General features: G+C 39.9%; 2 protein-coding genes across 3 annotated transcripts; one reads left to right on the forward strand and one right to left on the reverse strand.

Moving 5' to 3' along the window:
- Positions 1-1916: 1916 nt before the first annotated feature.
- On the forward strand, positions 1917-12134 carry nkpd1 (NTPase, KAP family P-loop domain containing 1). The gene is made up of 5 exons (XM_065471554.1): positions 1917-1962; positions 3906-4022; positions 7342-7670; positions 9422-10879; positions 11847-12134. The coding sequence occupies exons 1-5, from the start codon at positions 1917-1919 to the stop codon at positions 12132-12134; spliced, it is 2238 nt and encodes a 745-aa protein (XP_065327626.1).
- Positions 12135-16054: 3920 nt separating this feature from the next.
- On the reverse strand, positions 16055-23751 carry LOC134627698 (LIM and senescent cell antigen-like-containing domain protein 1). 2 transcript variants are annotated; one of them, XM_063474034.1, is made up of 11 exons: positions 23592-23751; positions 22360-22516; positions 22146-22212; positions 20557-20677; positions 20214-20363; positions 19910-20060; positions 18411-18503; positions 18166-18214; positions 17951-18026; positions 17578-17753; positions 17121-17231 (listed from the first exon to the last, which is right to left on the reverse strand). In XM_063474034.1, exons 1-10 carry the CDS (start codon positions 23618-23620, stop codon positions 17615-17617), a joined length of 1032 nt encoding a protein of 343 aa, XP_063330104.1. In that variant the 5' UTR covers positions 23621-23751; the 3' UTR covers positions 17121-17231; positions 17578-17614. The 2 variants fall into 2 exon arrangements, with proteins under 2 accessions (XP_063330113.1, XP_063330104.1); XM_063474043.1 differs by lacking the exon at positions 17578-17753 and having other exon boundaries at positions 16055-17231.
- Positions 23752-25393: the final 1642 nt, after the last annotated feature.

Raw genomic sequence — 25393 nt, forward strand, 5'->3', positions numbered from 1 at the left:
TGTATGTTACTGAAGATAAAGAGACTCTTAAAGATAAATCTTTCCATTCCAATCTTCTGTCTTTTTATATGCTTTAAATGCAATATCAGAAATGAATTCTGAAAGCAGCCACCTTGACACGACTTACTGCCCAGTGCTTTTGCTGTAGTTTGTTGAAGGACTTGTAGCACAAGGTATACTGCGACACCAGATGGTATGAAGAGGCCAATGCAAAAAATTAAAATTAAAATAAAGAAATAAAAAATAAAGAAATATGCCAAGGGAAATTAAGCTTCTAGCTTGTTTTTCAAAGCTTGACTAACCAGTTATGTCACAACAAATCCTACTCCAGGCAAAAAGCTTTGGTGTTGCTGTTTTGGCATCGCAACTGCTTTGCATGTCAGTTCAGGCTGGGCAGAGCGATCCAGTCATTCTCAACCTGAGGGACTCTATACCAGGAATTCAGCTCATGAATCATGCAGACCCAAGGCTCCAGCATAAAATCACTCATTTTTTCCATTTTTTCCACGAGACGAAAAAGTTGGACAGTTAATGCCAGGAGCAATTGCAAAAATAGGGATATTTTCTACCTTGTAATGCTTTCAGGAACTACCCACTTCACTCACATTCTGTGAATAGATAGGAGATTGGGAGCATGAGTTAGGTGCAAAGTAAAGAAGAATGGAAGAAATGCACACCTTAATTTCTCAGAAATAATTTCATCTTGCTTGTGACCTCATTTCCTGGAAAGTGCCTAGCCTACAGAGACGGCCTATCATTACCAGGTTCTTTTTTTCTAATCTTATTAGGGTTGTAAAATTTTACAGCACAGAGGTCTTAGTGACATACAGTTCACCACACTTAAGCTGTTGCTGGTAGTCTTCTTCTGTTTTACTCAAGACCACTTAAAACAAAGAACAGGTAAGCTTGTTTGATTAGTACCACACTTGTAGCCAAGAATAATATACCATTCATTCTTTTATGGAAGCTTCAGGCATAATTTTAGAAGTTTTAGGGCTGCAGTTTACATACTCTGATCAGAGGTCGTACCATGAAAGTTAAACATTACTTCAACACAAAACAAAGTCAGTACTGTCATTCTGTTTTCCACAGTCGGTCTAATTCTGTTAGACGTGCGCAGACAAGAGCACAAGCTGAAAATATGTTGCTAGCTGGGAAAGCGACAACATAATAGCAATGATAATTAATGACTCAGGTAAGCTGCTGACATTCCTGTGGACGTAAAAGAGAATGGCCTGAGGTCTCGTGTAAGTGCGTTACATTAGTGTCATTATCCAAAGACCATCTCTTTAAATGCCTTTCGACCAACACTTAGAAAAGAAGAAAAGATTCACTGAATTGCTGTATTGCAGCTCAGATCCTTTAATTGAATTAAATTGAATTGTGTGACTGATATTTGCATTGAGAGCAGTTGAACCAAACTGGCCAGGGAGTGCAGGTACATCTTATAAGATTTTATGTAGTAAATATAAGATTATGTGGTATCAAAGGGAACTGTGAGTTTATTTTTATTAGTTTATATTTATGGTTGGGCGGGGTCAATTTTCAGAAACTTTTAGTGAATGGTGGTGCAGATGTTCTTCAACAAGAACCCTCGAGGGAAAGACGTGGAGGACGGAGACCGTTTCAACTTCAACAATGATTTTAAACAAAAATTCAACAAAGTCTTTCTCATAAATTATCAAAGAGAAAAGCAATGCAAGGATTTTCTATCAATGTCTTAATAATGATTTATAACTAATCTATGCAGTCATAGCAAATAAGTACTTTTGAAGATCTGAAGAGGATCTGAAGTGAAGCAATGACGATGTGATTCAAGTGCACACTTTCTGCTTTAATTCCAGAAAATGTAACATTTGCTCTTTTTTTTACCCCTCAGCTGTAAAAAGCTGATGGGGTATTGATGTCACCCTGCCATGGAACTGGACGGGCGGGCAGGTGGAGGGCGGCATGGACACCCAAGTTTGTGAATATTATAACTCGAGAAGGAGCCGACATAGGATTTTGAAATTGATACATCATTCATAGGTGCATCTATAGTATAAATCAGACGTCAAGTTTTCTGAACATCTTGCAAACAAAATTGATAATGATGTCACCTTGGACTTTTAAATTGATACCGTACGTCCATGTAATAGGAGGCTGAGGGGGAATCCCGACAGCCATCAGTTTTTTTTTTTAAACTGCAGCCATTTTAATGAGCTCAGTAGGCAACGCCATTTTACTGTATTTGGAGATGACTCAAACACATGGTGTAATTCAAGTGGTCTGAGAGGGAACTAGACCAGTGCACTTTTTCTTGGCTCTGTTTCCAGCCTTCGTAAAGTAAACACTGACTAATTTTTAACCTGAAAGAAGGATGTGGCCATGGCGCCGGTTTGGCTCAGTGGGTGAGCAGGTGACCATATGCTGTATGGCCACAAAGCAGTAGGCCTGGGTTTGACTCCAACCCGCAGACCTTTGCTGCATGTCTTCCACTCTCTCTCCGCTTCCCTGTCTATCTACACATTCTCTACCCAATAAGGGCTAAAAGGTCCAAAAAGCCCATCTTAAAAAAAGAAGAAGGACACACCCGTGCTCATTCACTAGTGAGGGATGGGCAGGGGTCTGCTTTGAGGCATTTTGGGGCATTTCGTTGTTACGCAGTTTTTGGTTGGTTAATTGTTTTTCTGTTTGTTTTGTTTCAGATTTTTTTCCCCAAATTTCTTAAAGCTGAATTTTTACACTTTACGTCATATCTTGTTCACTTGTATTGAGGCACAATGACAGAACATGAGCTGTTTTCCAATATATTTAAGGACCTGACCATACATCTCTCCAAAAAGATGCCACAGTGGATAAGGGCCACATTGTTCATGGGGCAGCAGAAAGAAACACCGCTGCACTGAGATCTCTGCTGTTTCTTTTCTTCACAGGCTGAACAGTGACAGTCTGTGAAAGCTGGTCTCACCAAACAATCATCATGAAGAACACAACAGAAGGTGATTTATAGTTTAATAATAACATATTTGAAGCCACACCCCCTCAGCAGGGGTTCATTTTCAGTTTCACTTTACAAATGAGACGTCCTCTTCATGCATTTTTATTAATGCAGCGATTTACCACGGGCAAAGTGCCTCCATCCTCAGTTCGTTCCCTCCGCCCAGCTCATATAAAGGCCCTCTGGGCTTTTTTTTTAATGGGATATTTAATTTATTTTTTCCATTTATTTTTGTTGTTGTTGATGGTGTTGTTTTGTATTTGTGTTTGGTTTAATGTGCATACATGGCATTGAATCTGTTTGATATGAACAACTGTTTCAGTGTTTCTGCACTTTGCTTTATAGGTAATTCTCTCCATTGTAATTGCAAATAGTTTATTATTAATTTAATTACATGGCATTGGGAGCTCATAGTTTTACTGGCCAATAAAGTCATCATTATTGTTTTCACCTAGAGACCACAGACTCATAAGTAATCCTTTTTCCTATCCGTAGCTTATCTCAGCATCTTTTCTTGACCAACAATCCATTCTTGTGTTTTACTAAGTTAATAATTAAATATATTTTCTATTAGAGAAAGGCACAGTTACTTATGTGCATGCCTTCATCCAGTCGAATTAACTTGAAATGGTTGGTTTGTTCCTAGATTTGTCATATTAAAAATTACAGTGGTTGACAAATAGCAGCCTGTCCACTGCTGCTCAATTTTTCCTTCCCATTTTCTGAAATTCACTTCCGACTGGAGAACTTGTTTCCTCGGTTTCAGTGTTACTGTGCACTGATGTTCTGTAGTATGTCAAACAGTCCAGCAGCTTTGGATTACTTGTTAGGAATTGTGGGGACTCTCTGAATAAGACTTTACGTTTAAAATGCATGAGGATGTAAAATAAGAAAACCATGATGCTATTTCTTTTTAATTTTTTAGATGACATATATGCATACGCACTGTCCAAGACACTTACAAAAGTCTCATCACCTTTAACTGTGGGACTCTACGCTTCATGTGAGAATCGAATCAACATGATCCTCAAACAAATGCAAGGTAGGTTTGTCTGGCCCAGCCTATCAGGCGCTAACAACAGGACGCTTATTTTGAAGACAAACACAACTAAATTCTCCGTGTTTTGCATGTAAATACAGTTTTGAACCTGTTTCTTTATATGCCAACAGTTGGCTGTGAACATGATTGCAGTGTGTAGAACTATGGCATGGTGACTCTAAAAACTGCAGCTTTCGCAATAACGCTGTGGTGTATAACAATATGACATTTGCTAAACGTGATGTTTTGTTTTTGTAATGAGTCCAAAAATAGAGCTCTTGCTTCCTCGTATGTGAACTGACTGTAGGTAAACTTTTCCTCACTTTACAGACTGACTGAGCTTTTTTACAACTGAAGTTGTAAAAGAGATTACATGACATCAAACATTCCACAAATGAGGACATAATCCTGTTGAGTGACAGTATAGTTTGTATATGCAGGCATTTTAACATGTAAACAAATAACACTGAGCAGACTTAATGAAGCAGGTTTATTAGAGTAGCATTTTTAAAAACTTAGGTGTTTTAAGGATTTGATACTAACATAAAATATTCGTAGAATAATGAAGCTTCAAAATGTTGCAGACAGATGATATACAGTGTTACTCATTAACTCTGTATATGATGGATTATTGTGTATATTATATTTTCTTGTAATAATATACTCTACGTGTAACCAAATTAATTTTTCTAAAAGAGCCAGGCTGATTGCTTTTCTTGGCAAAGGTTTTGGGTGTAGTCCCATGCTTCAGGGTATTTTATCAGCTGTTGAGAGACAAATACATTAAATTCAAACAGTTATTGCTATAATATTCAGTCTAAAAACTATTTTTTTACATCAACACATATGGTCAGAAGTTAATATCATTAATAACACTCATCATAGGGATAGTATTTGGGGGCTTTTAATGACTTCTTTGAAATGTTCTTGTGATTGATTGTACAGTGAACATCTTTAATGATGGGGACCAGAGGGTGTGTTCCAACTATAGGGGGGATCACACTCTTTAGCCTCCCTGGAAAAGTCTATGCCAGGGTGCTGGAAAGGAGAGTCCATCTGTTAGACGAACCTCAGACACAGTAGGAAAAATACGGTTTTTATCCTGGTCGTTGAACACTGGGCCAGCTCTTTAACCTCTCAAGGATACTTGAGGGTGCGTGGGAGTTTGCCCAACCAGTAGATATGTGTTTTGTGGACTTGGAGTAGGCATTCGACCTTGTCCCTTGGAGTGTCCTGTGGGAGGTGCTTCAGGAGTATGGGGTGTCTGGCCCATTGCTATGGCTGATTCGATCCTTATACAACCATTGCAAGAGCTTGGTCCACATAGCCAGCAATAAGTCGGACTCATTCCCAGCGGGTGGTGGATTCTGCCAGGGCTGCCCTTTGTCACAGATTCTGTTCGTAATTTTTATGGACAGAATTTTTAGGCATAGCCAAGTGGTGGGAGGCTTTCACTTGGATGGTCTCAGAATTTCATCTCTGCTTTTTGCAGATGATGTGGTTGTGTTGGCTTTATCAGGTGATGGCCTCCAGATTGCTCTGGAATGGTTCACAGCCAAGTGTGAAGCGGTGGGAATGAGAATCAGCACCTCCAGATTTGAGGCCATGGACCTTAGCTGGAAAAGGATGGAGTGCTCACTCCAGGTCAGGGACCTAGAGTGGGCAGGTCCCTGAGAACAAGACCATGAGATACTTAGGTTTAAGTATCTCATGGTCTTGTTCACCAACCTGGATTGTTCACCGACGGATTGCAGCACAGATGGATTGGTGCAGCAGCTGCAGTGATGTGGATGCTGTACTGGTCTGTCGTGGTAAAGAGAGAGCTGAGTGTAAAAGCAAAGGTCTCAATTTACTGGTCAATCTACATCCCTACCCTCACCTATGGTAGCTGTGGGTAGTGACCAAAAGAATGAGATCGCGGATACAAGCGGTAGAAATGAGCTTTCTCCGAAGGGTGGCTGGCCTCTCCCTTAGAGATAGGATGAGAGGTTCGGCCATCTGGGGCTCAGAGTAGAGCCGCTGCTCTTCCACATCAAAAGGAGTCAGCTGAATTGGATCAGGCATCTGATAAGGATGCCTCCTGGCCGCCCCCTGGGTGAGGTGTTCTGGGCATGTCCCACCGGAAGGAGGCCCCGGGCAGACCCAGGACATGCTAGAGAGATTATATCTCTCGGCTGGTCTGGGAACACCTTGGTTTTCCCCTGGACAAGCTGGAGGAGGTGGCCGGGGAGAGAGTGGTCTGGACTTCTCTGCTTAGGCTGCTGCACCCGTGACCCGGCCCTGGATAAATGGAAGAAGATAGATAGATGGATGGATGGATGGAACTGTGTGCGCAAGTTTGAATTCATTTTTGATTTTCTCCGATCCGCACAAGTATACATACAGGCTCAGGTATATACACTGCCAATAATGTTTTGTGTAGCTGTTGGTTTGAGGTGAAGTTGAAGAATTTGTAGGTAGTTCTCCATCTTGGTAACGCATCCACTGATTGATCTTGGAACAGGGGCTTCTGTGTTCACCCTCTCAGTCCATTGCAATGTCAAACTGGCTTCACTAGGGACAGTGACACTGGTGTTCCAGGAGTTTCCAGTTCACGGGAGGCTTGAACCTTGCTGGTTCCTGAACATCTTAAACAATTTCCACTCACCTGAGGCTGACAGTTTGGGTCTTCTTCCAGTCATTGGCAAAGTGGTGACACATCTGAATAACTTGTACTTATATACAGTTGCTTGAACCGATGATCCAAGATTCTGCAGTTCTTTAGTAATGGCTCCAAGAGACCTTCCCAACAGATTTAAAATTCTCCTTCTTAGATCTTGACTGAGTTCTTTGGACTTTTCTCATTGTTTTTAGTATTGGTCAGTCTAATGAGTGCTCTCAAACAAATCATTCTTATGCTGCAAAGAGAAACTGCCAGTTGTAATCATTCATGATCACTAGTGAGAACTTAATAGGCCTTGTCCTTATCAAGTTAAAACAATGCTGAACACTTATTAAAAGATTTAAGTGATTGTATATACAGAGCCTGTATGCATACTTGTGTGGATGAGAGAAAATCCTAAATAAATTCAAACTTGTGCACCCAGTTTTTGTTTTTAAAATCATTAAATGCTGTGCTTGTTCCACCCTGGAAAAATAACAGTTCAGAGAAACTATTAAAAGCCTAAAATTACCATGACATTCATTCCTGTGATAAGCATTAACCTGTGACCACAACTCTCTGCTAAATAACCATATTTCTGCCTTTATTAATATTATTCTTAAATGTAACTCAACCATCAGATACCTGTGTCAGTATTCTATTTGTTTTGTGTATTTTCAGTATACATGAATGCGGAGGCTTCAAGGATTGAGCAGGAATATGCAAAAGAATCCAGGCCTCGTTCGGTTAAGCCTTCATTTACCGGCTTTTTTGCACTTATTGGACGACTGCTCTTCTACAGGCCAATCTGGACAAAGGAGAACCAGCAGGAACGAAACGTCAGATTCATTTATGTGCATTTTAGTGCTTGGCATTTTGCCGGTAGTGACCTGCTTTGGGCCGGGATAGCTATACGGCTGATTGAGGCCATGCAGATAAACTTTGGAAAATTACAACTTTTACTCTACCGTGTAGCTCAACATGATGAAAAAGAGGAAGTCAAGAACAAGGTTTGTCTCAATAGAGCTACATTTTTGTTTAATTGTTAAGAGCGGGAGATCATTTGCAAAACGCTAACATCAACCTCCTAACATGGTCCTACTGACAATTAGATCTGATACAGATACCAATATTTGGTGATTTAAAAATCTGATATTCCTATATATTGGCCAATATTTTTTTTTCATTCAGAAACACAGAATATAGATTTCACTAATATAATAAAATAATGTGTAGCTATTTTTTTATATACACTCCACCCGACTCTGCTCATATTATCTGCTTAGTACAGTGTTTCCCAACCACTGTATGTGCCACGACAAATGATCAGGTGTGCCTTGGAAGATTATCTGGTTCCACCTGATTAGTACTCTAAGTCAGCGGTCCCCAACCTTTTTTGCGCCACGGACCGGTTTATGCCCAACAATATTTTCACGGACCGGTCTTTAAGGTGTTGCGGATAAATAGAACAAAATAAAACTAGTACCGGTACTGAAAAAAAGAAGATTTATTCATAACACACGTGAAAAGACCCAGGAAAACCGAGTTAATGATAAAAACGATAACAAAATAACGCTGAAAACCGATAAAAACCCTGAAAACCATACATTTCACACCTGTGCCTCAACTCTCGCGGCCCGGTACCAAACGACTCACGGACCGGTACCGGACCGAGGCCCGGGGGTTGGGGACCGCTGCTCTAAGTGACCGCCATGAGTAACGGGCAGAACAATTACATTCTCTTCCACTAGAGGGCAGTACAACTTCCTGCTCTAATTAAATGGGTTGTCAACTGCCAGTAAAACAGAAGAAGACGAAGAAGAAATTACATAATAGTCATGCTCTGAGTGAGACAATGCAGTGTGCAATAGCAATAGATAAATATTTGAAAAGAGAAAGTAGACAATCTGACCTGGGTCCAGGAGAAAATTCTGACCCAAATGGAGGCCCTAGCATGAGTGGTGGTCAGAAGAAAGCAAAAATGGTATACTGCAGAAAAACCAAGCCAATTCATGCCGTGTGATTTTTCTAATGTGAAATATGTGCCGTGGCTCCAAAAGGTTGGGAAACACTGGCTTAGTGTATCTGTGGCATTCCAAAATGTGTTGTCAAGTTCCAGAGTGTCCTCTACTGGGCAAACTATGCAATGTCAACACTCACTACATTAGTGAAGGGTGCTTTGCGCATCTATTTTACTTTTTTAATTTTGCTTTTTCAACCATTATAAATCTCGATAATGACAAACATGCCAATAAAATCCGCTTGACAATAATTCTGGAGGTTTATAACAACAATTTTTTTTATTCTGATGTGATAAAGATAATGTTCAACATAGTCATATCTTAGTTAAGTCTGTTAACTATAAACCAGGTTTTTCTATGCTGTCTGTTTTTAACATTGGTAGAAAGAATTCCCAAGAAAAAATATTAACCAGAAGGTGTGTTGGTTTTTGAGACCAGGTAACTGGTTCTGTAAACTGTCGAGTCTCATGAAAGTAATCACAAAAAATTTATGTTTTGACCTGATCCATAGAGGCATTTAAATATCTTTACCAAATTCCATCAATCTAGCCAGTAGTTCTGGAGGTATTACCCAGAACCAAAATATAAGACCTAATGGTACAGAAAATGTAAGAACATGAACCTCATTTGGCAACTCTGAATCCATGTTTAAAACCATGATAATTATGTATGTATATATGTATGTTTTTCTCTATTTTGCTTTGTTTTTGTTAAAAAAAAAAAAAAAAAAAAAAACTCAGATTGTGGAGGATGGTCCTAACCACTGGAGTTCCAAGAAGATTTGCTGCTGCCCACTTTGGCTTTTTCTCCTTTCCCTTCTGGTGGTACCACTTATCATCCTGATTATCCTGTTAACGGTTGGCTTTCCCAAATTTGGACTGAAACCAGATGAGGAGGTGGATGACAGCAATGGAAAGGTGGGTGTGCTGGAAGGCCTGGCAATTGCCACATTAGGGGTCCCTGCAGTGAGCATACTGAAGTTTATCATTCTGATGGGGAAGAACTTCATCTTCAGCCAGACACTGAACATTAAGAGAGGGATGGACAATGAGCGGCTCAGCGGTCAGTTGGGCTTCATGAACGAAGTCAGGATGGAAATGTGGTGTTTGTCCCGCTTCATCCAGTTTATGGAGGTGTTCGAGAGGAGAAGGATCCGAATCGTGCTGAATATCACTAATCTGGACCACTGCTCTCCTAAGAAAATTGTTGCAGTCCTGGATGCTATGAACATTTTGCTTTCAGATGAGGAGAGCCCATTTATTTCCATTCTTGCTGTAAATCCAGAAGTCGTTGTAGAGAAAGTAAACTTTGTAGATGGATGCTTGAGCAAAGAGGACAAAGCATATGCATTGCTGAACAGCATAGTGACTCTGCCCTTTACAGTCCCACCACTGTCCAATGATTCAAAGCGCAGTTTACTTTACAGACTTAGTAGCAAGTCAAAAATTCAAGAAGATTCTCCCACGGTTGAAATCAAACACAGAGAAATTACTTATTCCTACGATTCCTCCAATTCATCTCTAGAGAAGGTTACATCTGAAGCAAAGGAGATGTACCCTCTGATCAATACAAAAGCAGCAATTTTGGATATAAAAGATGAACTAGATAACTTAATCAGGAGCATCCTAAGCAGCAATGAAAGGAATCTAAGCAAGTACATGCTAGATGATGTCATGTCAATGAGAAGAGTGATCAACTCTATTCGAGTAACTGTGATAATCATGAAGGCCTTAAACCTAGAGCTTCCTCAACCAGAATACATTGCAGCATGGGTGATCCTAGCCAATCACTGGCCCTGCCGACTCAGCTGGATCCTCCAGTGTGTGGAAGATGCTCAACAAAGGGCAGATATTGATGGTGAGGCTGGGCCCAGCGATTATGATTCAAAGACCTTATGGCAAGTCTTCAGTGTGTCCCGAGCAGAGCTGTATGTAATGAGTGGACAGATTGAGGACTTCCTGGAGCAGGATGGAGATGCTGAGCTGTTCGAAAATCTTCTCAAAGTAGATTTCCAGTTCAAGGTAAAAGACTTGAAGACATTTGAAGCAGCGACAGTGAACCTAGATCATTCAATTAAGAATGAGCTGGCTCACATCAGAGGGACATCCAGGCTGAAAGATTCTGGTTGGATGAGGAACCTAGCTCCACTGCCAATCACAAAGATCATTAATATGAACACCGAGGATGTATGTAAAGAGGTAAGAAATTCCTTAAAGCTATGTTCTGTAAGATTTCAGTCTTGGCTGACCTCTCGTGACATCTTGAGCAGCTGATTTTCAGTAATACATAAGAAAACACACCTGTTCAGACAACTGGTTCAATGCTTTGTCATCTCAGGGCATCACGTGAAGCCATTCTGTTAGATTATCTGCATCCTAGCATCCATCTGTGACGAGTTTAGAGTGACAGACCCATCTTTCCATGCCAAAGAACATCTTGTGCAAATCCATGAGATGCCAGCAACTTCCCCAAAATGGCAGTATTATATGGCCTGGGACTGGGACAGTTTTCTGGTTCCTATATAGTCCAGTCAAACTTGTGGTTTGATAATAATGAAGAATCAGTCAGTAAATACCCCTTTTCTTTTTTTTTTAATCAAGTCATATATAACCTCAGTTTTTCACATGGTGCAACACTGGGCTAGGGTAAAAGGTTTTACCTAAAAGATTAGAGTTGTGTTGCCTGCCTGCAGCTCTTCCCCTAATAGCTCACTTTATTGTACCATTACTCAGATGCTGTCAAAAAAAAAGCACAGTAAATAAACATGTCTCATTTTGCAGAAGCATTTCTATGAAGGCTTGCTTTTACCACTTTACCCCATGTGATAAATACACTGAAAATCCTGACTGCAGCACGCAGTATTTTCATTAGAAAGAACTTTATAAGGCACAGATATGATGTAGAGAGAATGAACAGCAATGACACTGGTGTGATAAAATTACCAACTGTAATGAGTATTTAATTGCATGCACCATTTACTATCCTTCCTGCTTAGGTTGACTGTAAACATTTAACATTGCTATATAGAGGGAAATGCTAAAACGTAGGCTAATTACACTGAAGGGCTTTTGCTGCAAACAAGCAGCGTGATGTTACAAATCAATTAAGTTATTTCAGGAAGGATAATATTGCTCAGTTTCACATTTTCCCTTTTTTTTTTCCTAGCTGGAGAGGATGCGATACCCCAGTAAGTACATCGACATTGTGAAAAGCAATGACCTCAACGGGTCAGCGCTGGTCTTCGGCGATGTGGAAGACCTTAAAGACCTCCTACAAATGACTTTTGGTGAATGGGCAACATTCAGACTGCACTTCTTGGGGTTTCCATCACATCTGCGACCACAGTACAAAAACATGACAACAATACCTTCTCACTCTAAGAACCAGTTATCGAAATTCCACCCTCAGGCTTCTCATCATTATCTGTCTAATCCCAATCTGGTTAACATGTAACATGGATTCAATCTGTCTCCAGGAATTTCATTGTGCACATATAATTATAACATATTTATACTGCTGAATTAATTAAAAAGCCAGATAAGGACTTTCAAATCTATATGCTATGTGAAGCTAGCTAGCAGGTAATTAGCAGGTTATAGCATAAAGGCTAAACACTTGTTTGTCACAGAACTAATAAAACCCACAAATTGACTTTTTCATATTCCCAATTTTGCATAGATTAAACAAGCAGTATGCTTCATGTTTATTAGTTACTTTGAGAGCCTTACATTTTTTTTAGCAGAGCTAGCCGTTTTCCCTTAGTTGCTCCTGGTCTGTTTCCTATGCCAGCTTAATCACCTTTCTGGCTCCAGTGCCTTATTTTTTGCACCCAGACATGGGTTTGCTATAGATTCTGGCCAGAAAGAAGATAAGTGTTTCCCCAAATGACAAACAAGCCCTTTATGTCCCCATTAGCTTATCTGATTTCTTCTGATTTTATTGATGAACTCTGCTTTGTTTAGAGGTTAGATTATTTACTACAGTTTGTCAGGAAATCATCTGTAAACCAGTTAACTGTCCCCCACAGACCTCTTCTTGAGCAGGCTATTTGTGGCTTTTCCATTACAGTAAGCTGAACAGCACCACTGTGTTTAACATCTCAATCTGAGTTAATGGCCGTGTCACTCAACGCTGTGACTTCTAAACTCCTCTTCAGTTCTCTGCGAGATCTCATTTGCTCTCTCCTCAAACATGTTCGACCTGTTCTCCACAGTGCTCTCGAGGGATTTTAACTCTTCACGCCCTGTACTTTCACCTGCTGCTCGGTGCCGGGCTGAGCCATTAATCTTTAATCACAATGAATTGCCTTCCGTTCGGTTGTGCTTTATTTGTAATGAGTAGTCTATCTGAGCTGGATAGTTTGAGTGTATCACTTTATCCTAAACTTTTTCTTTTTTTTTAATACATACAGTTCATTAGGTTTAGGACGAAGTAGCTTATGGAAACCAACCACTGACTTGTAGCTCAGACACAATAGATTAAAAACAGCAACGAGGAAAAGTCAGTGGTTTTGGTCATTGGACTCTTTTTTTTTTTTTGCGTTTGATGACCGATAGCAAGTAGCTGCTGCAACCAGATGCTCAGTGTTGCAATATGCTCAACCTGTGGAGGACTGCATTTGTCCACAAGGCAGTTGCTCAAGTCACCTGATGGGAGGCAACCTGTCTCCAAACAATGACTGACTCAGATTGAATGCAATCACTCTCAGACAGACTGGTTGAGGTTTACAAATAATTGTTATATAAATGCAGAGAGATTGAGATGATTGCCAACACATTCATTATCAGAGCTGATGAGGACAAGTCATCTGCATTGGATCTTTTTGCAATAAGGGATTTAACTCAGCTGCTTGCCAACTGGTTGTATTCTAGTTATGGTCCTGTATAAAAAATAGGTTGTCATTTTGCAGTTAAATTGCTGTCTTGGAGCAACTACGTCACTGTTTGTGGATGAAATTGTATTTCTATTTACAAGGATCTGGTTGGACTCTGAATAGAAGAAGTGAATGTGCCTTTCTGTGTATGCAGAGGGCAACAGAACTGCAATTTTCTCCCATTTATCACAGATTGCATGCATGTATTTGCCAACTTGACAGCAATCAGTCACAAACTGATGCAGACTGAGAGTAAACTGACTTGATGCACCAAAGTCACTCTGAGGACAGCGACTGACTGCAAGTGGTCAAAGCAATGATTTCAAAGACAAGATCGGAAAGTCATTGCACACCATCACAATAATCCCAGTCGTGCTAAAGTGTGACTGTAGCATTACAACAATCATACAACAGTCAGGTGTGAATATATCATCCTAGCTTGTTTACGCCTTATAACATTTTAAGTAATGTATGAGTTAACATTCATGAAAGACTTCATTTCAGTCTAAAGCATCCACACTGCGGTTATTCAGGCATGCCTTATTCCATAATAAGGACCACATTCGTTAAATAATAATTGAGCAGTCTGTTAAACATGAACTCTTTTTGTAAATTCCTTGTCAGACCTTACCTAGAAATTAAACTATTTAATTTAGTGTAACCGAAATGAATAATTACGCTCGTAATGTCAATTTGAGGAAGATGATTTGAGCAAAGCTAACTGTAGTGTTGCCTAGATACCATTTCAATGTCATCTGCCCCAGTGTCAGGTGGCAAATGTAAAAGTAACATAATGAAAGCTGTGAAACATACAGTCTACTTAGAGATTTAACTAATCATTATCCTGTATTTATCTACTTTATTGTAACGTAAGTTAAACCTTTACATATTTGTATTGTTACTATCTTGTTGGATTGCCCTTTTAATTGTGTATTATAACATTTATTCTACATATGGAAATCTGTGAATGTTGAAAATGATCTGTTTAAAGTGCCTATGCCACAAGTTTTAGAAACTTGTGCTATTTTATAAACTGAATATCAGAAATGTTAAAAGAGAGGATTGGTTGGACTTCTTTTCTTTCTTTCTTTCTGTTCTTACCAAAGGATGAATCCTATTGCTGTTGGTGGACCCCATCAACTCTGGCACCACCAGAGGGTTTTTGCTTTGACATCTAAAATTATATTCCATGTCCTACAGGAACTGCCACCAGACTTCAGAGCATTTCTAGTCCCAGGGCAATGTATTCAAATGATTTTAGTAATTCTATTGCTTTTCATTCATTGTCACATTCAGGTTCACTTTGGTGGTGTAAGAAATATCTCAAATGTTATTGGATCATTTGAAGGTTTGTGATATTAACATCAACATCAGGATGAATACTCACTGGGGTCTCGCGGTGAATTTTTCATGTATTGCCATCATTACAAGAACATTTAATACTGTAGAATAACTTAATCAGTAACAAAATGTTTGTGAATGGGAGTAACATTAGTCTTCATCCCAATTTCATTGTAACTTGTGATTTACTCTTATACTCAGCTCATCTACTAATCAAAGTTTGATGCTGTTTTGTGTTTGTTTGTTTGTTTATAACACGTCCTGTCCGGGAGCTTTGCAATCAGAATTGCGAACTGAATGCATGGTGGTGCCAAACACAGTTAGACAGTTGGATTTTAATTTTACACCGTCTGAAAAGACATGAACATGTCTGGCGTACATACACTCACCAGTCCATATTGACATGATAGCATAACACAGTTGATGCAGATTTTTCGGCTGCACATCCATGATGTTAATCTCCTGTTTCACCACATCCTAAACCTCCTCTATTGATGAGATCTGGTGACTGTGGAGTACATATAACGTTTTCATTTTCAAGACACTAGTCTGATGTGATTTGAGCTTTGCGACAGGGTGTGTTATCCTGCTGGAAGCAGCCATCAGATGGGCGCACTGTGGTCATAAAGGGACCGACATGGCCAGCAACAGTATTCAGGTAGACAGTGGCATTTAAGAGATGTGAAGTTGGTACTAAGGGGCCCAAAGTGTGCAAACAGAATATTACACAACAGCACACTGCCACCAGCAGACTGCAACTTTGATACGAGCGTTTTGATCCATGCTTTCTTTTCTTTCGGTTTTTTTTTTTTCACTTCTAACCCTACCCAGACCAAGAAAAATTTTCCAATCTTCTGACCATTTACTGTAAACCTTGTTTCTGAAATACTCAGATCAGCCCATCTGGCACCAACAACCATGCCATGTTCAGTGTCACTTAAATCACCTTTCTTCCCCATTCTGATGATCGGTTTGAAAACCAGCAGGTCCTTTGATCATGTCTACATGCCTAAATGCTTTGATTTGTTGTCATGTGATTGACCCATTAGATATTTGCGTTAATTATCAGCTGAACAAGTGTGCCTAAAAAAGTGGACAGTGAGTGTTTTTGAAATAAAAGTCATGATGATGTATTCAGAAATACTTTATTGATCATTCATCCTGATGGTAAACACTGAATATATGCTGCCGTAAACTGTAAACTCTTTTTTTTTTTTTCCCCAAAGTATTTCATCATTCGAACAAATGCAGTTTGTTGTGTGGCACTTAATTTTTCTAAACAGATTTGCTGGTGCCAGCAAAATGCTGACACGGCAATATTTTAAACAAAGCAGGTTAAATATTTAGCTGAAGGGTCATTTCATCTGAAATCCTTTGAAGAGTTTTTCACAGGAAGACGCAAAATGTTAATTTGTCTATAGAAAAAATATATCCGATGAACATTTACCGTTGGAACAACCTTACACAGCCACACACAATGAAGGCATAGTCAGGCATGAAGGCATGCTGACAACACTTTAAAAGATAAGGCTCGGATTCTGTAGTAGCAGCACCCTCTGCTGTTCCCATTTCTCCCAAAGGCCCAGTTTTAGTCATGTAATAATTCTCTGAAAAGCCTGCTGGGCTGGTACAGAGGTGGTGCCAGAAACTATACAGCTGTTTGTCCCAATGCAGTTTCATTAACACATAATGATGAAAATTGCTACTAGCTCCCAAAAATAACAGCTCATTTAAGATTTTGTTTTTCCCCCCAAAAAAGAGGCACTGTTACAATACTCTGAGGAACACAGTGGTCCCTTTCTAATGACTCACACTCATTAAAACAGACATAGGAAGGCATAACTGCACATTATAGTCATATTACATGTTCAAATATTAAAGGCACAAGTGTAAAGAAGATCAAATTTTGTTCCTTGTATTTTTCTCGCTTACAAGAAAATGATCACTTTGGCTAATTTAGGAATGTAGTTTAAAAAAAATAGCAGTTGCATATTAAAAAAAAAAGAAAAAAAAAAAAAAAAAAAAAAGCTAAAAAGCACATTAATGAAGCACATTGATGAAACGACCACAATGGTATACATTTTTTAAATGGATCCCAGATTTAAGTTTTTAATATTTATGTACCGATTAAATGCCAGGCTCTTGTGTTGTTAAGCAGTAGTTCCCCTGGATATTTTACTACCACACACATCACAGACAAAAACGTCCAGGTTGTTTGGCCTGAGGCAGCTCATTTGGACTCTGCCAGCTTCTTGAGCCTTTTCTTGAGCTCCAGAGGAAACTTCTCATAGCACTTTTTACAAACAGGCTTCATGTCAAACTCAACAAACTTGTTCCTGCAAAGAGAAAGGATTAAAAATAAATAAATATATAAAATCACTGCTGACCAGATACAACAAAACATCTGAACCTTGCTTCCCCCCCCTTACAAACCCATCGGCTGTAGTGAAAATAAGCAGCAGTTAATACAGAATAAGTACTGCAGTCCTACTAAAGCATCAGCTGAACCAAACTCATACATAAACATGTACACTTTAGAGGTTTTGCACAAACACCACTCACACAAAATAACTGGCTTTGCAAAATAAATAAGAAATAATAACATGCCACACTGTCGGGGGGGGGGGGGGTAAACAACGAGCACAGCACAGATAAAAGTAGTAAGTAAGAGATAGCACCAACCAATCGATGGAGTGGTGAGTTGTAAAGAATAAGATTTCTACTGACAAACAGCAGACTTTTTCTTGCGCTCTTTGGCATCGCGCTCACGTCGGGCCAGGCGGCGTTTCAGCTCCTCGGGCATGCGGTCATAGCAGTGCTTGCACACTGGCCTCAGGTCAATTTCAACAAACTTATCTCTGAGTTACCACAGACGCAGCAAGTGAAGCATGTAAGAGAAGAAATTGGAAGAGAAGGAAAAGAGCCAAAAGAGGGAAGAGTTGTCGGAGAAGTGAATAATACGCGCGGACAAGTGTTAGGACTCGATGCAGAGGTGTTGGAGAAAACTGAGAGGATGGCGACAATCAGCTGGCTGTAAATGAGCACTTCAACTTACTTGAGAGTGAGTTTGGTGTTGCAGGTGGAGCATGAGAAACAGCTGACACACCAGGCCTTGTTGAGAGCGGACACAACTGGAGGGATAAAGACGTAAAATAAAATAAAAAATGTGAACAAATCTTAAACATGGAGCTCCTCTATCTTCAAGCAGCACTTCTTAAAAAATAAAAAAAACACTGCACTGATTACAAGCTTTATCACCCTGATACTCACCATCGCCTTCAATCACACGGTTGCAGTGATAACACACATCACCGAAGAGCTTGATAACAGAGAAACAAGGAGATTAGGCGTTTATCCAGCAAACACAAATTCTTTTATGTGCTGCTGGAGTAAGAGGTTAGCGCTGCTGTTTGGGGTTTTTTTCCTCTTTTTTTTTTTTCTTGTTTTTTCAGACTTCACTGTCGTGTTCTCCAAAGCCAATATTGTACTTGCAGAGCTGTGTTTTTCTTTCTTACCTGGTTATAATGAGTCTCGCAGTATGCCAGCCCTTTTCTCTCATAATGGCGATGACCGAGGAAAGGCTTTTCACACTTGGCACACACAAAATGCTGCAAACAAGAGCAAATACTGCTGAGGGTTAAGAAGACCTCTTAAAAAATAAAAAACCCAGAAAGCATGCAGACTTCTCTAATGGTCAGAAACATGAATATTACATGAGCAGAGTACGGATATGTTTACTACCATATACAGAGACCACAGGAGAAATGTTTACTGGAAGAGCGCTACCGCAATTTTACGCCGTTTGTTTTTAAGATGCGGTTATTTCTCACTGTTGTGGAGAAACTGCTGGTGGTGTGCACGGAGTGTTTTTAAAATGCTTCTACTTTTCCTGGCACTTGCCAGCTAAACTCCTGAAGTGGGTAGAATCTAAATTAATTTCGGCTAATTACCATCTTTAGCATTAAATTGAGTGCTATACGCCGTTGATAGCTTTTTGAACAGTACAAAGCTCAGCAGTCTCCATACAGATAAACACACAATTCGATCTGCCGCGCTCTGCCTCCGGAGAAATAAGCTTTTTAAAAGTGCTCACATCTCCCAAATTAGCTCACTTACAGCATTTTGCTTCCAAATTGGATATTTAATTAACTTAATTTTCTTATGCATAAGTAAGAGTAACTAAATATGAGAGTCATTATAGATTTTTATTATGCTTTTGAGGAAAGACTGTGTTGCACATAAACTTAACAGCCACAACATTAAAAACGCCTCGAAAACACCTTTGAATGACTCTGGTCATGGACGCCTGACCTCTGGTCGGGCTTCTCCCTTACGCTTGACTAGACTGGGATCTGAGGAGTTTCGATAATAGGGGAAGACTTTATTCGTTCCTGATCCGTTTGTGATGTATGGCACAGGATGACATCGTGCTGGACAGACTGCAGCTGTTCAGGAATGCTGTTGTAATGCTTGTAATGAGATGATTGATGTTATTCACTACAGCTGTCAGTGGTTTTAATGCGGTGGCTGAGCAGTGTATTGCGAGCAAAGAGAAGGCGGCCAGCATGACGTCAGACACTATTATGAACCTATCATTAGTCTTTGAGACTTTCCTGTAGTCCGACTTGTGATGTTAATTTTATAGAAGCACTTGTGACACTCACATAAGTTCTGCCTGAATTACTTTAATATGATTTTTTTTTCATATAATAAGCAGTTAGGAAGATGGATGGACGGATGAATGGTTTTGTCATTACTTTGTGTTTAATGGCCTCTTTTGTAAAGCTCCTACTCTGCAAGGAGGAAAAAAAAAATCATCTATCACCATTTCTTTTAAATAAATATCAAATCAGGCTCACATTAACATGATTCCTGCAGCAAACTCCTAAAATCTTTGGCTTTTCTTCAAAGGAGCAAGCTGCTTAATCAAAGCCATGTTACCCCAGATTTCATTTGCATGACTGTAACTTTGTGTACAGTGTACGGATAAACAGGCCCGTTCTTGTTCACGAACCTCCACATGCCACTGCTTGCCCATGGCATTGACAACACGCCCCTCGATAGGTCTCCTGCAGGCACCGCAGATGGGTACACCCATCTTATCGTGGCAGGGCAAACAGTAGAGCTCTCCTTTCAGCTCCCTGGCATCTGCTGTCAGCTCCCTCCTGAGCAAAGGGAAACAATGAAATGCATGATGAGCTGCCGAACACAGGCTGAACACACTAATGAAGACCGTCTTTCTGTGAACCTTGAATGTATTCTGAAGCGTGTGGGCGGTTTTCTGCACTAAAACCCTGGTGCAGAGTGAGAAGACTGACCCGCAGTTGGTGCAGTTGAAGTGGTCCGGGTGATAGGGGTCGTTCTGAAAGATCAGTGGCTGCTCTTCGATGATGGCATGGCACTTCTGGCAGATGTACTTGCCCAGGCCTCTGGCTTTCTCGCGGTTATGGCACGGCCGACACAGGTGCCTGAGGTAAATGGAGAAGGGATGTGAAGAGAGATCGCTGCAGCCTCAATAACTGTTTTGACACCCTCCATCATAACTGCTCAATATGCCATTTGTTAGGATGCAAAAGCAATCAAGTCAGCAGCTTGACGTGTGTAACCACCTGTTTTACAGGCTGTCACTGTCTTATGAGTGTAATCAGATGGGATGCTTACCTGCCAGCATTTTTGACAAAGCCCACATCTGCAAGCACAGCCTGGCAAATGTCACAGCAGAAACAGTCGGGGTGCCAACTATAGTTCATGGCCTTGATGACACGACCAATGATGAACTCTCCTGAGGGAAACCATAAGTGAGAGATCAGCCTGAATCAATCCTAAGATTGACTTTCCAATATTTGTTGGGCCTAGATGTTATTTTGCATGATATTGTTTTTGGTTGGTGTACAGGAACACAATTATACAGTTTTGCAACAACACACTACAATATTTTCTATATTGTTCTCTTAGTGACACTTAAAATAAGACTACTGTTAAATGCCTTTTAATTTTCTGCATAATTAAATTAAAGCAGACTGTGTTTCCCTTGACATGGATGAGAAGCACTTGAGTTAAGCTTATGGGATACATCCAAGATGCACTAAAAGGCATCTTGGATGACCTAAATACAAGCGGGAAGCTCTAAATAAAAGTATAAATAGCCCTAAAGCCCAATGTGGACACACTGGGATCTGATCTAAACAAGGAGCAATACAGAAAGCGAGGCACAGTAAACAGTGAACGCTTTAGGAGATGCTACACATCATGGATAGACTTGTGAAAGGTCTGTTGCATGAAATCTGAGCAGAAAATTATCCACAGGGGTTGTTATGTGCAAAAAAAAAAAAGTGCAGCATGAGCACATCTGTGACAGCAATAAATGAATGAATGCTTAATCAACCACACAGACAGAGTTTATTTGAGAAAAGCTAAACAACAGTAGGGTTTTCACCACTGGACTGCGAGCCTAAGAGACAAAGCAAGACACGGGGGATTTTATTTATTCCCCACTTCCAACATGAAGATGAATATGTATATACTCCTGCAGGAGGGCACCGTTTACATAGAGATGAATGATTTAGCCTGAATTGATTAATACACTTCTGTGCAAGGATATCAGTTGAAAAGACAGAACAGTTTTCTTAGAGGTTTTTTTTCTTTTGTGTGACAACAGATAATGGGGACTGCATTCCAGTAACACCCTTAAGCGAACTTAACAGCTGAAGCTATTCTCACATACCCTGGAGGGATGGCTCAACTTAGGCCTGGCAAGGCAACAGGCTTGTAACGCACTGGTGGAAACCCTACAACTATCAGGAAATAAAAATGAGCCATGCAAATGTTATAACGCAATAACGTTTGACCTTCAGGAGTCCAGCTGACATTAATCCGCTTGTGTGCATTAACTACGGTGGGCTGAATCATTCATTGGTATGTGTGAAAAAGGTTAACAGTTATATGGTGCTCTCCCGCTGGTTAAACCTATGTTACTTCCCCGTGGTCTCTCGCTCTTCTCCCATCAGCAGTAAATGAAGTAGCAGTTTGTGCCACACAGTATTAGTGTTAGCCACCAAGCCAGAAACAATGAATTAAAATCCGCACAGAGTACCAAAACGCCAAAACAAACCACTCCTACTGTTGTTGCACTGAGTGCAAATGTTTTTGTTTGTTTGTTTGATTGACTGATTTTCACCATGATTTAGTCCAGTTGTCACCATAGAACAAAAGTCTAATAAAATACCAACTTGAAGCCATGTAACACTCACCACACTGGTGACAACAGGGAGCAAAGAGCATCTGGAAGTCATGTTCACAATATTTCCTCCCTTCAAACTGTAGACAAATAATAATTTAAAGAAAAAAAGTTGTTATATAACGAAAAGAAAGGGGGACAAATATTTCCACACATGTTTATGAGCTATACACACTGAGCTTTGTACTGATGTGTAAAATGAGCAGTGACTACTAGTGGATGTCTACCTCGTAGAACAGCCCCTCTGGAAACTGCTGGAAACACTGGGCACACACGAAGCACTGCTCATGGTAAAGCTCTCCATTACTGTTGACAATCTTCTCAGTCGGAGCGAAGCCGCTCTTGCATCGCTCGCAGGCTGCACTGGCCAGGGCATTGGCAATGCTGTTGTACGAAACAATAACACATACATTAGGTCTGCAACATCTCCTGACGTGCAGGGCTGACAAATAACTGCAGTGCAAGTCTAGACTAGTGTTTATCATTTCTCATATAACTCCTATATCATCTCCCGAGCTTCCTTCATGCAGCTGTCACCATGGAGAATGGAAATAATATTTGAACTCACTAACACTATTACTCACTGCAAAGTCATCACCTAATTTGGTAACAGCACAGAACAGTCAGGGGTTTCTCTGGCTGCAACTTCCCAAACACACACCCACTCTACATAGATATGTATATATAATTACTGATACATGTGACAACTAAATTACCTCACAATTTCTAACATTATCCTTTACAGTACTATGTACATGTAAATAACTAAAATGAGTCACTTATCTATGCACTATATCTGCTGCCATATCAATCAAAGAAATGTCTAGATATATATGGTTGTTTGTATACCCTCCTGTTGTTTATACATTTCTATTTTATAGTTGTTGTTTGTTTGTTTTACTGTTTTAGGAAAAAGCTATTTTTAGCCCTTTGGTCAATAGTTCTACAACTGCAAATAAATAAGCTCAACAATTTTCTTAATTATTACAGTATAACAACTTTCTGACATTAATCCAGGACACATAAGATACATTTATTTATTTTGTAAATACCATTAAAGTGCTGTGAATGATTGAATGATAAAAATTATGTGAGTTTTGAAAAAGGAGCTATACAAATAGCGAATACAACTAACTTAGCATGCTAGCCGTTGGCGACCGTGTAGCATAGAAAAAACTAAGCTAAGTATGTGTAATGAAATCCGCAAACTCCGCAGAGTAATCTCTACACTTTGTTTGCCTTGTACCAAAATGTGGGGTGTAGTGATAATTATACTTGTGTAGCGATAATTATACTGTTTTGAAAAGCGTCCTATCTAGAAGAAGCGATGAGCTAACTTCTCCCCAGAGGTTGGCTACGCTGGCAAGCTGTTAGTGTTAGCCTGCTGGCTTCCAAAGCTAACGGGCTATTTAACCTCTACTCGAGTTTATGTTTACGCTACACACACAAAAAAACGTACCTGCCAGGCATTCCAGCCACACCCAACATCCTTGAGAGTACAACACCTTGAAAAAAAACTGTTATAAAGCTAACGTGCTCGATCGTTTCCCCAAGTAAAGCAACTTCAAAGAGCTCTGCTGCCCCTCCCAGCTGAGGGGGACTATCCGGCGGCAGTGACTCCGTCCTCCCACGGTGGGAGTGACCGGAGAGCAGCATCCGCCTAACCTCGACTGAGTTTATAGAGACACGACGTATTAAGTTACTGCAGAGTTCCGTGCATGCTCCTCATATATGGGTACATAAAACCATATTTAGAAAATAAATGTTCATTTAGGATTAAAAAATACAGGCGGTGTTGTTAAATTACTTTCTTGAAGTGTGTGGTTTAATAATTAATACAAGAAACGAATTTAGTAAAATGAATTTCACTTGCAAAATGAACTCACAATGAATTCACAAAAGAACAGGACACTGAAGCTACAGCTCGCATGGGCTCATCAAAAATTTTTCTATAGCAGATTCCCTGGTCTGATTTATCTCAGTTCCTGCTGCAAAATTCAGATGGTAGGGTCAAAATTGTGTAAAAAAGAAAAAAGCATAGATCCATCCCATTTTGGATCAATAGTTCTGGCTCATTTTGGTGTTGGTGTGGAGGATATTTTCCTGGTGTACTTTAAACTCTTTCGTTGGATTATTGCTGGCCATGCCCATCAATTCATGACCACAGTGTACACATGAGTTCATTCATTGTCATTGTCACAGCTGCCAAAATCGCAATTCCAATTTAGAATTAAGATTGTATTTTTGTTTTCTCCCATTCGTTAGAGGTTATCTTTAATATTGAGTCTTTACCTTACAATATGAAGTGTTTGAGGCAACTGCAGGGGCGCCACCATGGGGGCACCCCCAAAATTTGCTGCCCCAGTAGTGTGCCCCAGTGTTTTTAGTGGCCCTCATATCGCCACCCCTATGAAAAAATGCTGGAGGCGCCATGGGCAACTGATATTGTGAACTGGCACTATTTAAATAGATAAAAACACCAATTACATGGGTAAAGTTTATAATTATACATGTGTTAATGCTCAGAAATGTACTTAAGCACATATTTGCACATGAAGTGAGTAATTTAAAGAACTTTAAAGAAAGTTTAATCTTCCCAAACTGTGGATCTTGAACCAATAATCTGACTTCATCGGCTCTTAGTCCACAGCTCAGGAGCTCAGAGCATTTCCTGTTTAAGAAATATCACTTATTGTCCTTTTAAATCCTGAGACCTAAAAATTTAATTAGCTGTGGCTGAAACACGAGACAGCACCGCAGGTTACGTCTTTTATCTGATTTCACTTAATGGAACTCTTACTAGATTGTGTCCTCTCTTGCTCGTGTCTATTTTTATGTCTTCATGTTTACTGCTGTTTATAAAGCTGCTTGAAAAGCACTTGGCTTGGAGGTAATTGCTGCATAAATAAAGTTTTGCTCGCTTGGTAATACACTTTATTCCTTTTCTCTCCAGTTTCCTCGCAGGGATGTTTGAAGTGTAATTTAACCTTTTTCAGCATCTTGCATAGCAAAATTAAAACGAGGTGACTCGCAGCATATGCATTAGCGTGGGCCTGTTTGTGGTGGTAGCTTATTTTTAAAGCTAGTGATATGAGTGATTAGCCTGTTCTTCTTAATAAACCTTTAGCCTTTCTAAATAAGATATTTTGCACAGACTGTCAAATGGAGGACAAAGGATAGAGAGAAAAGACTTAAAGAGGGCTAAATATGGATTAAAGAGAATCCAGTAACAGTCTGCTCCTAATTAATACATTACACTCG

This window comes from Pelmatolapia mariae, linkage group LG1 (assembly GCF_036321145.2).
Source record: "Pelmatolapia mariae isolate MD_Pm_ZW linkage group LG1, Pm_UMD_F_2, whole genome shotgun sequence".
NCBI classification, from domain to species: domain Eukaryota; kingdom Metazoa; phylum Chordata; class Actinopteri; order Cichliformes; family Cichlidae; genus Pelmatolapia; species Pelmatolapia mariae.

What these genes read in the sequence shown, in the direction of transcription:
- LOC134627698 (XM_063474034.1), bottom strand. Translation starts at nt 23,620, where the DNA reads ATGTTGGGTGTGGCTGGAATGCCTGGCAG. An exon ending in GTGGCTGGAATGCCTGGCAG is followed by an intron (nt 22,517 to 23,591) that starts GTACGTTTTTTT and finishes TTCGTACAACAG; the next exon opens with CATTGCCAATGCCCTGGCCA. An exon ending in CAGAGGGGCTGTTCTACGAG is followed by an intron (nt 22,213 to 22,359) that starts GTAGACATCCAC and finishes ATTTGTCTACAG; the next exon opens with TTTGAAGGGAGGAAATATTG.
- nkpd1 (XM_065471554.1), top strand. Translation starts at nt 1,917, where the DNA reads ATGGAACTGGACGGGCGGGCAGGTGGAGGGCGGCATGGACACCCAA. An exon ending in GATCCTCAAACAAATGCAAG is followed by an intron (nt 4,023 to 7,341) that starts GTAGGTTTGTCT and finishes GTGTATTTTCAG; the next exon opens with TATACATGAATGCGGAGGCT. An exon ending in AAGAGGAAGTCAAGAACAAG is followed by an intron (nt 7,671 to 9,421) that starts GTTTGTCTCAAT and finishes AAAAAAACTCAG; the next exon opens with ATTGTGGAGGATGGTCCTAA.